The 17,526-nt window shown below is 42.7% G+C and overlaps 1 protein-coding gene across 2 annotated transcripts; it reads right to left on the minus strand.

Annotated features, from left to right (window-relative positions):
• Positions 1–169: 169 nt before the first annotated feature.
• On the minus strand, positions 170–16,866 carry LOC118388718 (NGFI-A-binding protein 2-like). 2 transcript variants are annotated; one of them, XM_035778101.2, is made up of 8 exons: positions 16,588–16,865; positions 16,234–16,342; positions 8,609–9,532; positions 8,064–8,197; positions 6,470–6,521; positions 6,042–6,156; positions 3,392–3,577; positions 170–1,863 (listed from the first exon to the last, which is right to left on the minus strand). In XM_035778101.2, exons 3-8 carry the CDS (start codon positions 9,521–9,523, stop codon positions 1,766–1,768), a joined length of 1,500 nt encoding a protein of 499 aa, XP_035633994.1. In that variant the 5' UTR covers positions 9,524–9,532; positions 16,234–16,342; positions 16,588–16,865; the 3' UTR covers positions 170–1,765. The 2 variants fall into 2 exon arrangements, with proteins under 2 accessions (XP_035633994.1, XP_035633992.1); XM_035778099.2 differs by lacking the exon at positions 16,234–16,342 and having other exon boundaries at positions 16,393–16,866.
• Between the last annotated feature and the right edge of the window lie 660 nt (positions 16,867–17,526).

A 17,526-nucleotide genomic window follows, 5' to 3' on the forward strand; every position in this document is an offset into this window, starting at 1 on the left:
ATTATGATGCTGGTGGGGTGGGGGGGGGGGCTCACAGGGAGTTGAGGCAGGTGACATCACAAATACAGTCATGTTAGCTTAGAACTGGAAGGAACAAACAACTTGATGGAGCGGAGGCGGTGATGATGATGGTGGTGGTGATAGTGCGGGGAGAGTGGGAATATGACTGTTTGGACCTAGTGCTTTTCTATTAGTTCTGGAATTACTGGCAGCATTCGATTGACGCAGGATTCTTCAGCCTTATCATACATTTGACACTTATGCTCCTCACAAGGAGTGCAACAGATGGGGTGGATGGATTTCCTCACAAGGAGTGCAACAGATGGAGCCACAACAAGAATTTTAAAACAATAAAATAACATTTATTGAGATTTAACAAAATAAATAATCTGCTGTTCAGCATAACAAACGGAGGAGGTTGTTTAATGCTTGTGAGGCAGGAGGTTACAGTTTAGGTACTTCATGGAAATAATGTGTCCATCCAAATTGCACCCTTTTTCCTATATAGTGCACCACCTTTGACTAGAGGCAGGCCCTGTTCAGAAGTAGTGCATTATATAGGAAATAGGGGACCTTTTCAGATGCAGAAAATGTAATGTCCTGGATTCTCCCTGATTTCCTAACCATCCAAACACCTTTCTTTTAAACATTCATTCCCAGTAACATCTATGTATTCTTACAAAAAAAGTGAATTCTCCAAAACTTCATAATCAAAGAATTTAGTGTTTGATGCGACATACATACTGTATTAAAATAATAACATCGGGAGATGAGCATTCTTGTCATTGCTAATTTAGTAATTGCCTCAAGAGTTATGCAAATTATTGTTGCCTGTTTAAGCCTTATTAAGTTAAATCAAAGAATGTTGAGTTCACCAACCAATTTAATCTAAGGGCTCAATAGTGTTAACATATTAACATCCAAACCCACCCCTCTAAATTAACAGTTTCAGTGGGTGTCAGTGACAGTTGCTGCAGTATTGGAAGAAAAAGGCCTCTGAACCTGATTATCTTCTCTGTACACATTGCCTTTATCATCTAACGGTCAACACTCAAATTAGTGACACTTTGTAAAACCAATCTTTAACGGCAGTGTCATAACAGATACTTATCCTAATCTCAGTGACAACCTTGTATCAACAGAACGAAAATAGCACCAAAAGTTAGTCATGATATCAACATTTTGCATCCATTGTCCTGGGGGCGGGGTGGGGGAGGAGGGGATTATGGGGATTGGGATTATGTTCAAAGTGGGCAAACAGAGACATTGTCACATCAGTGTGTGACATACCTCTTACATTTGTGTAAGTGTTACCGTAGCCCAGTGGATGCATGTTGCTAAAGCCCCCGCTGGAGTGTTTGGGCACACTATATACAGAGGTAAAGTTGTAGAGTGCCTATCCCTCAATTTCAGTATTGGAAGGCCATAGTATTAGAAGGTTTATGATGTTTACCTCTCCCTGAACCACCCGATTCAGCCAATCATGGGCTCCGTCCCAAATAACACCCTATTCCCTATATAATGCACTGCTTCTGACCAGAGTTCTGATCAAAAGTAGTGCACTATGTAGGGAATTGGATGTCATTTGGGATCCAAAATGGATTTAAATTGGAATGATTCATTCCACCTCCCCTCCCCAGTACTCCCAAGTGTCAATGGTTTAAGTACAGATGTAAAACCTGCTGAGTTGTGCCCTCCAAGATCAGAGTGGAGCTGAGAGGCAGGGTTGTTGATGGGTTCTCAGGATGATGAGTGGTTGGTTTCACTACTTTCCCCTGTGGTCCGAGTCATCTTTGGTGCTGCCAGGGCTGCTGCTGCTGCACACTGCTATCGAGCCCCTCCTCTCCACCTTGACCTCAAAGTCTGGAAGAGGAACAATAAGGACTGTTAGCCTATATGGCCGACTGAGACAATACATTATTACTCCCCCTGAACATTTGATTGGTATAGAGTACTTCACTTAATCAAAATAATACAAGGGGAAATACAACACCATGCAACTATGGTAGCACTCTTTAATATTTGAAATGTAATATGTCAAGAACTTGAATTTAAATGTCAAGGGTTTTGTCTGCCAAAATGTGAACCCACTTATAAGCTAATAGGATAATACTGTAGATGGAGTCAGTACAGTCAGAGAAGACAAGTCGTGTTGCCTTGAGTTAGTGTGAGAGAAATGGAGAAGGAAACCAGAGTGAGTGAGAAGAACAACGGACGACGGAGGGGAAGTGAGAGGGAGACCAACGTCATAGAGAGATGAAACATGTCATTTTGGTTGTTTTTCCCCTCTACTTAAGAAGTTGAGGAAGAGGTAGAAAAAAAGCCTGTGCCATTTCCCTGCCCACAGGTTTTTATTTTTGTTCTCTGTCGCCTGGTGAGTCAATGCAACGCCCCTCCAATTACCACCCACTTCTTAGCCCCCTCTCTCAATCCATCCCGCCCTTCAGCCCACACGCCTAACACAATGTGACGTCAGCTGGTGAGGAGTGAGGGGGAGGGGGGGTTCCGTTTCTACTGCCCCCACAGCACTTCCTCTGGCCCCCCACCATTATTCTCTCTCTCTCTCTCTCTCTCTCTCTCTCTCTCTCTCTCTCTCTCTCTCTTTTTTTTTATCTCCCACTCTTTCTCTCCCACTCTCTCTCTCTGTCTCCCTTTATCTTCTCCACCCTGCCTACTGTGACAGCCCAGTACTACTGCATCTCAATGGCTTCACTTTTACATTTTAATGATGAGTGACAAAATGTGACGAGGAAAGGGTTAAGTACAATCATTTTAAGTGTCGCTATTATTAACCTATGCTAGAAGACCTCATGGCAATTTGACTGTACTAACATCCATGTCAACTTTCAGTATGACTTTCTAATCTAAACTGTAGCTGGATGCTGCCTCCTCAGCCTCCCCTCTCTATCCCCCAACTAATTTCTATCCTTTAGTTCTTCTCCAGCCCCAGCTAGAGAAGCAGCACCGGAATGTGGGAGGCATCACCCTAGACAACAATACTGGCTCCAGGGGCAGTATGTTAAAGTGATCATGTAGGTTTGTCAAATGTTTTCATACCTCGAATGTGGTTTAATATCAGGAGACAACGTCCCAGTCAATGTCCCAGGACATTTGTTGAGTTGATTTAGTTCAATTCTGCTGTATGTCTCAAACTCAAGTGAATAGGAAAGATAGGCACTGTTTAAAAATGATGAAATGAGACAATGCCCATCTTTCCAATTCAATTGAGATAGAGACATGCAGTCGAATCTACATAACACATGTTGTGGGATGGACTCGTCTCAACATAACACACATTTTTAGGCATGAAAAAGTCAGACTATCACTTTAAGAGTGTTAGCATGATAACTCGTGAATGATAATGTTTGTAAGCCATTATTCAGAAAGTCACCTGTGGTATGTGTCCCCTCTGACCTAAGGCTGAGCTTGCCAGCTCGGTCATGTGACACCATCTTAGCCAATCGCAGCCCCTCATCCATGAGCGTTTGTTGCATGAGATGGCGACTCCAGTTGGCAGGGATGGAGGTGTCGGTGGGGGGGCGGGGGGATGGAGATTGGTTGCACTGTGAGGCTACATCTATTAGGACAGACAGGGTTAGGTGTAAATGTCATTTTGAACCAATCACATAAGCTGCTTCTTGACAAGACTGTGCTGAGTCAAGAATGGCATCCTATTCCCTATGTAATGTACTACGTTTGACCAGGGCCCATAGGGCTCTATATAGATAATAGGGTACCATTTGGGACATAGCTGGACACTACAGAAAACATGAACTATTATCAATAGTGCTTTGTAGTCAGTGGAGCAGTGTGACATGTAGAGAAACACATAAAGAATGTCTGGGAATGAAATATGATTAAGTGACACTTACTGTACAAGATCAGTGCTAAATGTGTTCAACAATTACTGTATTTACATGCAAGACTTACTGACTTGAGCTGATATACATACTAGTGTTAAAGAAAATACATTTGGATCTGGACACTGTATGTACAGTTGAAGTCAGAAGTTTACATGCACCTTAGCCAAATACATTTAAACTCAGTTTTTCACAACATTTTTTTTTCCTGACATTTAATCCCAGTAAAAATTCCCTGTCTTAGGTCAGTTGGGATCACCACTTTATTTTAAGAATGTGAAATGTCAGAATAATTGTCACGACTCCTACCGAAGGTGGCTCCCCTTCCCGTTCTGGTGGCGATCGGCGGTCGTCGTCGCCGGCCTACTAGCTGCCACTGATTCTTTCCTCCCCCTCCTTGTCTGTTTATTGGTTACACCTGTTATGTATTTTGGTGATTAGTTGGGCTTTATTAGCCAGCCGGCCCGCCTGCTCTTTGTGCGGGATTGTTTGTGTGACATTTGTGCACGTTTGAGGTGAATGTGTTTTTTCCCTGTTCATGGGTTTTGCTGGACTGTTTTAGGCCCCATGTTTGGGGCATGTGTTTTTGTGAGCGCCCAGTGTTTCGTGGGGTGGCTTATGTTCACCGTTTGTGTATTAAAGAGCACTACCCTGAACTCTCTGTTTCCTGCGCCTGACTTTGCACCCACTACACCCAGATCGTTACAATAATAGTAGAGAGAGTGATTATTTCAGATTTGATTTCTTTCATCACATTCCGAGTGGGTCAGAAGTTTACATACACTAAATTAGTATTTGGTAGCATTGCCTTTAAATTGTTCAACTTGGGTCAAACGTTTCAGATAGCTTTCCACCAGCTTCCCAGCTTTTTTGGCCCATTCCTCCTGACAGAGCTGGTGTAACTGAGTCAGGTTTGTAGGCCTCCTTGCTCGCACACGCTTTTTCAGGTCTGCCCACACATTTTCTATAGGATTGAGGTCAGGGCTTTGTGATGGCCACTCCAATGCCTTGACATTGTTGTCCTTAAGCCATTTTGCCACAACTTTGGAAGTATGCTTGGGGTCATTGTCCATTTGGAAGACCCATTTGTGACCAAGCTTTAATTTCCTGACTGATGTCTTGAGATGTTGCTTCAATATATCCACATAACTTCCCTCCTCATGATGCCATCTATTTTGTGAAGTGCACCAGTCCCTCCTGCAGCAAAGCACCCCCACAACATGATGCTGCCACCCCCATGCTTCACAGTTGGTATGGTGTTCTTCAGCTTGCAAGCCTCCCCCTTTTTCCTCCAAAAATAACAATGGTCATTATGGCCAAACAGTTCTATTTTTGTTTCATCAGACCAGAGGACATTTCTCCAAAAAGTATGATCTTTGTCCCCATGTGCAGTTGAAAACCGTAGTCTGGCTTTTTTATGGCGGTTTTGGAGCAGTGGCTTCTTCCTTGCTGAGCGGCCTTTCAGGTTATGTCAATATAGGACTCGTTTTTACTGTGGATATAGATACTTTTGTACCTGTTGGCTCCAGCATCTTCACAAGGTCATTTGCTGTTGTTCTTGGATTGATTTGCACTTTTCGCACCAAAGTACTTTCATCTCTAGGAGACAGAACGCGTCTCCTTCCTGAGCGGTATGACGGTTGCATGGTCCCATGGTGGCTATACTTGCGTACTATTGTTTGTACAGATGAACGTGGTACCTTCAGGCATTTGGAAATTGCTCCCAAGGATGAACCAGACTTGTGGAGGTCTACAATTTATTTCTGAGGTCTTTACTGATTTCTTTTGATTTTCCCATGATGTCAAGCGAAGAGGCACTGAATTTGAAGGTAGGCCTTGAAATACATCCACAGGTACACCTCCAATTGACTCAAATGATGTCAATTAACCTATAAGAAGGTCCTAAAGCCATGACATACTTTTCTGGAATTGTCCAAGCTGTTTAAAGGCACAGTCAACTTAGTGCATGTAAACCTCTGACCCACTGGAACTGTGATACAGTGAAATAATCTGTCTGTAAACAATTGTTGTAAAATGTACTTGTGTCATGCACAAAGTTGATGTCCTAACTGACTTGCCAAAGTATAGTTTGTTAATTAACAAGAAATGTGTGGAGTCATTGAAAAACAAGTTTTAATGACTCCAACCAAAGTGTAGGTAAACTTCCGACTTCAACGGTACCTTGTGTTAAGCTGTCCAGACTCTCTCCTGATAAGCTGTCCTCGTCAGCCCTCTGGGACACGCCCTCTGAACCCTCCACACCATGGAGGGAGGACACACATTCTGACAGTATCACCTGAAACACACACCAAATGTCATAGTGTGTGTGTGTTACAATGCAATTACTACTGAAATGTACTAATGGCATAAAATTGATAGGGCTGATTGAAAAGTATCTATGGTATAAATGACAGTGTATGAATTTTTGCAATTTCATTGATTTATTCTAATTACAGCTTATTCATTGTCTACCAATGCTGTATGGCTCAACATGATACTAATATTACGTTGACAAAACAGCTTTTGTGGACACACTAACAAATGAAAATAGAGTTTGATATAGTTTTAAATCTTTCTTGTTCGGGGTTCAGAGACCCTAGCCCACTCACCTCATGTTTCACTCTCTTTTGGGATGATAAACTGCAGTCATCTGCACTTGTTCTGTAATAAGATAAATAAATAATAAAGTAAAAGAGCAATCCTCTTGTGCAAACTCCAGGATTCATTTTGCCCTTCTGTCTGTTAGTTCATTAGCAAGTAGTAGCTCATTATATCCAATTAAATTATACAGAATAAAAATATAAACACAACATGCAAATTGTTGGTCCCATGTTTCATGAGCTAAAATAAAAAATCCCAGAAATGTTCCGTAATGCACAAAAAGCTTATTTCTCTCCAATTTTGTGGACAAATTTGTTTACACAACCGTTAGTGAGCATTTCTCCTTTGTCAAGATAATCCATCCACCTGACAGGTAAGGCATATCAAGAAGCTGATTAAACAGCATGATCATTACACAGGTTCACCTTGTGCTGGGGACAATAAAAGGCTTCTAAAATGTGCAGTTTTGTTACACAACACAATGGCCGCAGATGTCTCAAGTTTTGAGGGAGTGTGCAATTAGCATGCTGACTGCATGAATGTCCACCACAGCTTTTGCCAGAGAATGTAATGTTCATTTCCCAACCATAAGCTACCTCCAACTTCGTTTTAGAGAATTTGGCAGTACGTCCAACCTGCCTCACAACCTCAGACTACATGTAACCACGTCAGCCCAGGACCTCCATATCCGGCTTCTTTACCTGCAGGATCGTCTGAGACTAGGCACCCGTACAGCTGATGAAATTGAGGAATATTTATTTCTGTAATAAAGCCCTTTTGTGGGGAAAAGCAAATTCTTATTGGCTGGGCCTGGCTCCCCTGCCCAGTCATGTGAAATCCATAAATGATGGCCTAATAAATGTATTTAAATTGACTGATTTCCTTCTATGAACTGTAACTCAGTAAAATCTTAGAAATTGTTGCATGTTGCATTCATATTTTTGTTCAGTATATAAAAACTGATGTTGTGTAACCAAAACTTGAGGCGATGTGACTAACAGTAAACACATACATTATTAATTGATTTTGAAAGATATACAAAAAAATCTTATTGATTATATGAGACGCTTGAGTTTTTGAATGTGCTTTCATTTAGCTGATCACAAAGTATGACTTTGTTTTGGAGCGGATGCACTGACTGCATGACGAGTAGCATGACCTTGGCCAGCCTTAGCTATGTGTGCTAAGTGTATAAGTCTCTCTATATTTGGGTTTCCCTTTTTGCATCCCAAATGGCACCCTATTCCCTACAGATGTAGGATCTTAATTTGAGCCAGTTTGCTTCAGCAGGAACATAAATCCTGCAGCAACAGCAAATGTGAATTATTATGTGGATTATAATGAATGAACATTTTTGTATGGGGTTGGTTAATTTTTCACTTTAGATGCCTTTTTAAAACTCAAATACACTAAAAGTGAGTTTTTCTGCTATGCAGGAAAATTCTCAGCAACAAAAGAGTGATCAAATGAAGATCCTACTTTTAACCAGAGCCCATAGGGGACACAGACTAGTTGTAGAGGAAGAGACAGAAGGTGAGAGGGTGGGAAGGTCATCAGACGGGGGTGGGGAACCCCCTAAACAGTGGAACCTCGTGCCCTTACCTGGCATGCTTGAGTGTGGAGGTGTAGGCGCATTCTCTTGCCACCTGTCTAGCCAATGAGAAGAGCTCTACCCGTCGCAGAAGCAGAGCGTTGTCACGCATACAGAACTGGGCGGCCGCTTCATTGATGATCAGCTGAACATGAGGAGGACATCAAATAAGTTGAGAGGGGAAAGAGAACATTAGAATGATATGAACACTATGATTTAAAAAATTATACAACCCACTGGGCAAAAACTGGTTGAATCAACGTTGTTTCCAAGTCATTTGAAAAAAAACATTTAATGTGATGACGTTGAAGCAACGTGGAAAACTGATTGGATTTGAAAAAAGTAATCAACGTAATTTTGTGGGGTTTTTCACCCAACTTTTAACCTAAATCCAATGACCTGGTGACATTTTTGATTGATTTCACATTGAATTCAGGTTACTTGACAATTCAAAACTAGACGTTGAACTGACGTCTGTGCCCAGTAGGAATGTTCAAGCCTCACACATATATTAGTACACAGATAACTCTATTAGTGGAAACATTGATGCCCTCACCTCGTGGTGTGTGAGCTGCTTGCCCTCCCTCCTCTTGGAGTCGAAGCGGCCGTAGATGAGGCTGTACTTGCGGATCTCCTCCTCCTTGGCCATGTCTTGAGGTGCCATCTTGAAGATGTGGCCCACCGTCTTGGCCATCTTCTTGTTCATCCTAAGGAGTGTCTTCACCTCTCTGGGGTCCGACCTGAGCAGGGTCCTCAGGAGCCTGTCCACACTCTCCCCCACTGCCCGTGCCGTCTCTCCGTCCAGCTGGCCCCCAGGCCAGGCTGAGAGGACCACCGGGGAGAGGGAGGAGGAGGAGGCTGGGGGAGTGGAGGGACCTGGGGTACGAGGGGGGAGTAGAGGTGACCTGGGCTGCTCCTCGTCCACCCCTGAGGCTGAGACAGAGGCACTGTTCCCATCTGGCTCTGGGCTGAGCCAGTGGGGGTCCATTGGGGACAGCTTGCCCCTGTAGTGGGTGTCCGGGGGCTGTGGCGAGGCCTGGGAGCAGGGGCTTCTGGGGCTCCCGCTGTACATAGGGGTGAGGCACGCCCTGTCCTCCCTATCGAACGGCGACCCTGGCTGTCCATTGCTCAGGGACTTCCTGGGTCCGCTGGAGGCGGTTCCGCTGGCACCCGTCCCATTCACCTTGAACAGCGGGATGCCGCCCAGGGGCATGTTGGCCAGGGGCTGGTTGAAGAGGGCCGGGTTGGCTGCCCAGTCGCGTAGGGCCTTCTGTAGACGGCGCACGTGCAGTGGCTTGGTCGCCATGCCGACCAGCGCCATGATCTCCAGGAACTCATCCTCTGCAGCCTCACAGAGCTGCTGCAAGTCGTCGCCGCCCTGCTGGATGAAGGTGTCGTAGTAGGCCAACAGGTTGGCCCTCTGCAGCACCCGGTACAGCTGCAGCTCGCCCAGCATACGCGGCAGAGACATGGTGTAGGACTGTAGACAGGAAAGAAGGAAAAGACCGGAGGAGAGTTACTCAAGACTCCACTTAAGTTTAATAAATGTCTCATCAATGGAAGGAGAAAACAGTTATGATGTATTGTGTTGTGTGGACAGAATGCTTTATTAATTTGTTTGCTACATGGAATAATCCTTCCTCCCTCCTCCATTCTCTCTCCCTACCCCTCTCTCATCCATCGCTACCTCCTTGCTCTCAATCCCCTTGCTCCTTCACCATCTCCCTCTCTCCCCTTCCCCACTCTCATCTGTCTTTCTCTCTCCCATCTCCACCTCTCTCACTCTCATCTCTCAAAGCACAGACATGATATTGAAGCATAAATATGTGTCAAGAGAATTGACACAAGTCAAAATACATAGCATTCAATGCAAAAGGATATTCAGGCAGACAGACAGACTCTAACCTCAACCATAAACCTAACCCTAGCTTCATGTCCACACCTTGGCTCAACCCTAACCCTAGCCATGGGGTTGGCGCTATGGTTAGGGTTGAAGTTGGAGTTAGAGTTGAGCTTGGATGTGGACAAGAAGTTAGAGTTATGGCTAGGGTTATGGTTGAGCCAATATGTGGAGATGAAGTGAGGGTTAGTGTAGGGTTGAGCCAGGAATGGACATGAAGCTGGGGTTATACTCTTAGAAAAAATGGTTCCAAAAGGGTTCTTCGGCTATCCCCATAGGAGAGCACTTTTTGGTTCCAGGTAGAACTATTTTGGGTTCCATGAAGAACCCTCTGTGTTAAAGGTTCTACATGGAACTCAAAAGGGTTCTACCTGGAACCAATAGGGTTCTACTTGGAACCAAAATGTGTTCTTCAAAGAGTCCTCTTATAGGGACAGGCAAAGAATAGCACCCTTGGAAAAGGGTTTTGGTTAGGTTAAGGGTTGAGCCGGGATGTGGACATGAAGCTAGAGTTAGGGTTAGGCCCTAGACATCACCCTAACCCTAATCCAATTAACAATACATGTATTTGCCCCTACCCCCACTACATGGCAGAAAGGTAGGGTTAATGTGTTTTTGAGTGACATCGGCAGTTGATCCTAGAAACACAATTCACATATGGGATCATTTAGCAGACGCTCCCGATGAACACAAGCTTCAAGAGGGCCACCATTGTTCCTGTTCCCAAGAAAGCTAAGGTAACTGAGCAAACGACTGCCCCGGCACTCACTTCCGTCATCATGAAGTGCTTTGAGAGACTAGTCAAGGACCATATCACCTCCACCCTACCTGACACCCTAGACCCACTCCAATTTGCTTACCGCCCAAATAGGTCCACAGAGATGCAATCTCAACCACACTGCACACTGCCCTAACCCACCTGGACAAGAGGAATACCTATGTGAGAATGCTGTTCATCGACTACAGCTCGGCATTCAACACCATAGTACCCTCCAAGCTTCATCAAGCTCGAGACCCTGGGTCTCGACCCCGCCCTGTGCAACTGGGTACTGGACTTCCTGACGGGCCGCCCCCAGGTGGTGAGGGTAGGCAACAACATCTCCTCCCCGCTGATCCTCAACACAAAGCCCCAAAGGGTGTTTTTTCTCCTGTACTCCCTGTTCACAACGACTGTATTTAAACGCACGCCTAACTCAATCATCAAGTTTGCGGACGACACAACAGTGGTAGGCTTGATTACCAACAACGACAGACGGCCTACAGGGAGGAGGTGAGGGCTTCGTGTGGTGTCAGGAAAATAACCTCACACTCAACGTCAACAAAACTAAGGAGATGATTGTGGACTTAGGAAACAGCAGAGGGAACACCCCTATCCACATCGATGGAACAGTAGTGGAGGGGTAGCATTTAAGTTCCTGGCATACACATCACAGACAAACTGAATTGGTCCACTCACACTGACAGCGTTTACAGCAGCGCCTATTCAACCTCAGGAGGCTGAAGAAATTCACTGTCACCAAAAGCACTCACAAACTTCTTTACAGATGCACAATCGAGAGCATCCTGGCGGGCTGTATCACCGCCTGGATAGGCCCTCAACCGTAATTGAGGGTAGTGAGGACTGCACAACGCATCACCGGGGGCAAACTACCTGCCCTCCAGGACACCTACACCACCCGTTGTTACAGGAAGGCCATAAAGATCATCAAGGACATCAACCACCCGAACCACTGCCTGTTCACCCAGCTATCATCCAGAAGGGAGGTCAGTACAGGTGCATCAAAGCTGGGACCGAGAGACTGAAAAAAAGAAGCTTCTATCTCAAGGCCATCAGACTGTTAAACAGCCACCACTAACAGTGAGTGGCTGCTGCCAACACACTGTCATTGACACTGACCCAACTCCAGCCATTTTAATAATGGGAATTGATGGGAATATGTAAATATATCACTAGCCACTTTAAACAATGCTACCTTATATAATGTTACTTACCCTACATTATTCATCTCATATGCATATGTATATACTGTACTCTACATCATCGACTGCATCCTTATGTAACACATGTATCACTAGCCACTTTAACTATGCCACTTTGTTTACTTTGTCTACACACTCATCTCATATGTATATACTGTACTATACCATCTACTGTATGCTGCTCTGTACCATCACTCATTCATATATCCTTATGTACATATTCCTTATCCCCTTACACTGTGTATAAGACAGTAGTTTTGGAATTGTTAGTTAGATTACTTGTTGGTTATCACTGCATTGTCGGAACTAGAAGCACAAGCATTTCGCTACACTACATTTAACATCTGCTAACCATGTGTATGTGACAAATAAAATTTGATTTGATTTGATTTGATTTGATTTAAAAAAAAATATAACTGTTTGGCCATAATGACCATCGTTATGTTTGGAGGAAAAGGGGGAGGCTTGCAAGCCAAAGAACACCATCCCAACTGTTAAGCATGGGGGAGGCAGCATCATGTTGGGGTGCTTTGCTGCAGGAGGGACTGGTGAACTTCACAAAATAGATGGGATCATGAGGAAGGACAATTATGTGGATATATTGAAGCAACATCAATACATCAGTTAGAAGCTGATCGCAAATGTGTCTTCCAAATGGACAATGACCCCAAGCATACTTCCAAAGTTGTGGAAAAATGGCTTAAGGACAACAAAGTCAAGGTATTGGAGTGGCCATCGCAAAGCCCTGACCTCAATCCCATAGAAAATGTGTGGGCAGAACTGAAAAAGCATGTGCGAGCAAGGAGGCCTACAAACCTGACTCAGTTACACCAGCTCTGTCAGGAGGAATGTGCCAAAATTCACCCAATTTATTGTGGGAAGCTTGTGGAAGGTTACCTGAAATGTTTGTCCCAAGTTAAACAATTTAAAGGTAATGCTACCAAATACTAATTGAGTGTATGTAAACTTCTGACCCACTCGGAATGTGAAAAATGCTGAAATAAATAATTCTCTCTACTATTATTCTGACATTTCACATTCTTAAAATAAAGTGATGATCCTAATTGACCGAAAACAGGGAATTTTACTAGGATTAAATGTCAGGAATTGTGAAAAACTGAGTTTAAATGTATTTGGCTAAGTATGTAAACTTCCAACTTTAACTGTAGGTATTCACACCCCTGAGTCAATACATGTTAGAATCAACATTGGCAGCGATTACAGCTGTGAGTCTTTCTGTGAGTCTCTAAGAGCTTTGCACATCTGGATTGTACAATATTTGCACATTAATATTTTTTTTGTTCTTCAAGACTGTGAAGCTGGTTGTTGATCATTGCTAGACAGCCATTTTCAAATCTTACCAAAGAGTTTAGCCGATTTTAGGCAAAACTCAATATCATTCAATGCCGTCTTGGTAAGCAACTCCAGTGTATATTTGGCCTTGTGTTTTAGGTTATTGTCCTGCTGAAAGGGGAATTTGTTTCTGTGTCTATTGGAAGGCAGACTGAACCAGGTGTTCCTTTAGGATTTTTCCTGTGCTTTAGCGCTATTCCGTTTATTTTTATCCTAAAAAACTCCCTAGTCCGTGTCGATGACAAGCATACCCAAAACATGCAGCCACCAACATGCTTGAAAATTTCCACAAACATAACGCTTTGTATACAGGACACAAAGGGAATTCCTCTGCCATATGTTTTCAGTTTTACTTTAGTGCTTTATTGCAAACAGGATGCATGTTTTGGAATATTTTTATTCTGTACAGGATTCCTACTTTTCACTCTGTCATGTAGGTTAGTATTGTGGAGTAACTACAATGTTGTTTTTCCATCCTCAGTTTTCTCCGATCACAGCCATTAAACTCTAACTGTTTTAAAGTCACCATTGGCCTCATTGTGAAATCCCTGAAAGGTTTCCTTCCTCTGAGTTAGGAAGGATGCCTATACCTTTGTAGTGACTGGGTGTATTCATAGACCAGCCAAAGTGTAATTACTAACTTCCCCAGGCTCAAAGGGATATTCAATGTCTGCTTATTTTTTTTAAATCTACAAATAAGTGCCCTTCATTGCAAGGCATTGGAAATCCTCCCGGGTCTTTGTGGTTGAATCTGTGTTTGAAATTCACTGCTCGATTGAGGGACCTTTCAGATAATTGTATGTGTGGGGTACAAGGATGAGGTAGTCATTCAGAAATCATGTTAACCTTTTACTGCAAAATCTGTTAGTTCTTGGTAGTCTTAAACAAATCTACTTTGAAACAAAAGTATAAACCTCACACATGGTTATGGGCTTTTAAAAAAATTAATCTGGCAGTTGAAATGTATGACATTTTCTGTTTGCATCCCAATATGACACTTTATATACATCACAGAAGACGTTTGGTATTTCCTGTGTAAAAGTGTATTAATTATGAAAAATATAACATTCCACCCATGAGGCCACTAGAGGGCGATTTGGTCAGATGACTGCAGCAACAATTGCACCATGCAATTTATTATGTGAGTTAAGCAAATATTTTTTAAGGCTTGTAATAACAAAGGTGTTGAATACTTCATTTTTATGTTTTATTTTATTTCACCTTTATTTAAACAGGTAGGCTATTTGAGAACAAGTTCTCATTTACAACTGCGACCTGGCCAAGAAAAAGCAACGCCCCATTTAAGCCCCGTGAGTGCAAAATTCGAGCTGTTTCGAATGGAAGTACCAAATTCGAGCTGTGTCTAAGGAAACCTGGGCCAGGACAGCCCAGTTTCACAACTAGTGCCAGCTCGATTAGAATTCGGGCTGGTGGTGCCGTTACTACGCAACCACCAAACTGATCACCGCTGGATGCTGACACAATGTAGCTAGCTCGCCTGGGCTTGTTGCTGTTAGCTAGCACTTAGATGAGCAGTACTGCAGTAGTCAGACATGACACGAATCAGCACCATAGCTGGGTCCTTCATTCATTTTTTGTACTACTCAAACTTTTATGAGAACAGTCAGCCCTCAAATGCTAGCAAATCAGAGTTGAAATAAGCTAGCTAGCTAGCGGGAATTTTTGCTGGCCAGGTCGTATTGAAAGCTAACATGACATAATTTCTTATTTTTGGAGGCAGTGGATACGCAATTTGAGCTGACCCAGCAAGGTCATGCCAACAGAGTTGATTTCAAAGTGCCAATGCAGACGGGGCTTTATTGACTCAAGACATTTCAGCTTTTCATTTTTTATTAATTCGTAAACATTTCCAAAAACATAATTCCACTTTGCCATTATGGGGTAATGTGTGTAGATCACAAAATCTCAATTGAATCCATTTTAAATTCAGACTATAACAAGACAATTTGGAAAAAGTCAAGGGGTGGGAATACTTTCTGAAGGCACTGTATTGTATGTCTGTTTGTCTGAATTTCACCAGTTTTTGCCTAATGCTCAACCATCTTGATTGCATGTTTATGTAGCAGCGTAGCCTAGCGGTTAGAGCGTTGGACTAGTAACCGGAAGGTTGCAAGTTCAAACCCCCGAACTGACAAGGTACAAATCTGTCGTTCTGCCCCTGAACAGGCAGTTAACCCACTGTTCCTAGGCCGTCATTGAAAATAAGAATTTGTTCATAACTGACTTGCCTAGTTAAATAAAGGTAAAATAAAATATGTATCAATTTCGGAGCACATGCGTCAAGACCCATACCTTTTCGCAATGAATGTAATAAATGTATTGAGAAATGTGTCACACCTTTTGACTATCTGTTATGTTGCAGAATGTCTCATATAAGAACACATGAAGTCAATATCAATCAAATGTCTTGAAAACACTAAGTCCATACTATTTTTTATTTGAACCCAAATTACACATGAGAAACGTATACTAGCCTACAAAAGCATACTTTTCCTGATAGTTTATTATTATTGATGATCATCTTTGACAACACTTCACGTGTGGGTGCCCAATCCTCTATACCTCAAATATGCAGGACGTGTTCTCCAATTACGCATGGCATTGTCATTGGAAAAATGTACAGTTTAGACATGCACACTTGTTTGGTTTTTTCAAGATCTGGGAATTAAAAATAGTTTGTTAAAAATAGTTTGCCTATTCTTATGGGGACATAATTTGCGAGTTCATATGATGCACAAAGCGACGGTTACGAAAATAATAATTTAAAAAACAATGACAATAATTTAAAAAACAATGACAATAGTATTAAGCGAACATCCATAGTGCAAGGCAATAACAGATGCTCCATCTTTCTACGGAACTAAACACGCATGTGAAATGTAATATTTCATCATAAAAATGTAAATAACTCCAGCATAATCTCTCACCTCGTTCAAATCGTCCGATGGCTGAATTGGCAGAGAGGACCTGCGCGCACTGAGTGACCCGAATCCAGTTTTCGCGCAATCTGTAGAACCTCGTAATAGGCTAGATTATCTAAAAAATAAAGTTATATCAGCAATCGTAATTGTTATCTCACTTTTTACCTTATCGAAAGTCTCATCCCTCGAAGACTCTTTTTTTAAAAGTCCCATCCAGTCCCGTTAGCTAAGTTTCCATCAATGTAAGAGATTTGATAAATACATACTTTTTAAAAAGCTATTGTACACAACCTATTGTAAATGCCTTAAATGTATTTATATAATCGCTTTATTTTCCTGTACAATCGTTATCTTTCTCACTTCTGACTGCTGTTGACACCAGCTAAATCCCATAACTCGTCTGAATTCGTTGGCAGTTATCTTCCCCCGGCGAACCGTATTGGTTGCTGGCTGCCTTTTTGCTGGTTGTGTGGGTGCGAGAAACCTGGGGGCGGACGCCATCTGACCGAAAAAGAGCTTTCCTCTCTCCCAGTAGAGAGGCGGCTTTCAAATTGGAGATGTGGGAGGCGGGGGCCTGAAATACTGAGGTTTGCTTAGTAACCCTTTCATTTTAGGATTTTATTTGCCCACTTTTCAATAAGATGCACCTGTCTAAAATTAGCCTTTTTAATTAAAACTGTGGACCACATAGCCTACCATTCTGCCTGGTCAGTCACAGAAATGTGTGAGGTGAGCTGTATGCTTCTAAATAGGCTATACTGCTAGCCTAACCTTCAATTTAATGAATCTCATATTATTGTACTAGAAAAGTTATTTGGGTGCTGTTTCACAAATAAATATTATTGATCTAGAGCACAGTCGTAAACAACATGGACATACAGTAATAGCCTAATAGTGCGGCAGAATCATCAAGTGGTTGGCAAATGGTGAAGGACTGTTTCCGATCGTTTGGGTAAATTCTTTACGTGACGCATGAGATAGGGGATTCCCCGATGACGCAACAGGCATCACTGTGAATTTGATTTACACTAGGTCTACAACATTGCAGTTTTTTCATTATAAATAGGCTAACTTAAAGGGGAAATCAGCAGTTGAAACAATAATAAAGCATCATCTCTACCCTGGCCTGTTTCGATGAAAAGCAAAGGAATGGGGATGGAGAAATGTAACCACTCTTAAAATTCAAAGACAGAGCTATTATCAGGATAAGGTAAAACCCAGACGCAGACCTTGTTGAAGTAACCATGTTTATTACAGCAACAGGGGCAAAGGTACAGGACTGCAGGCAGGCTCAGGGTC

The sequence above is a fragment of the Oncorhynchus keta genome, chromosome 10 (genome assembly GCF_023373465.1).
Source record: "Oncorhynchus keta strain PuntledgeMale-10-30-2019 chromosome 10, Oket_V2, whole genome shotgun sequence".
In the NCBI taxonomy this organism is placed as follows: domain Eukaryota; kingdom Metazoa; phylum Chordata; class Actinopteri; order Salmoniformes; family Salmonidae; genus Oncorhynchus; species Oncorhynchus keta.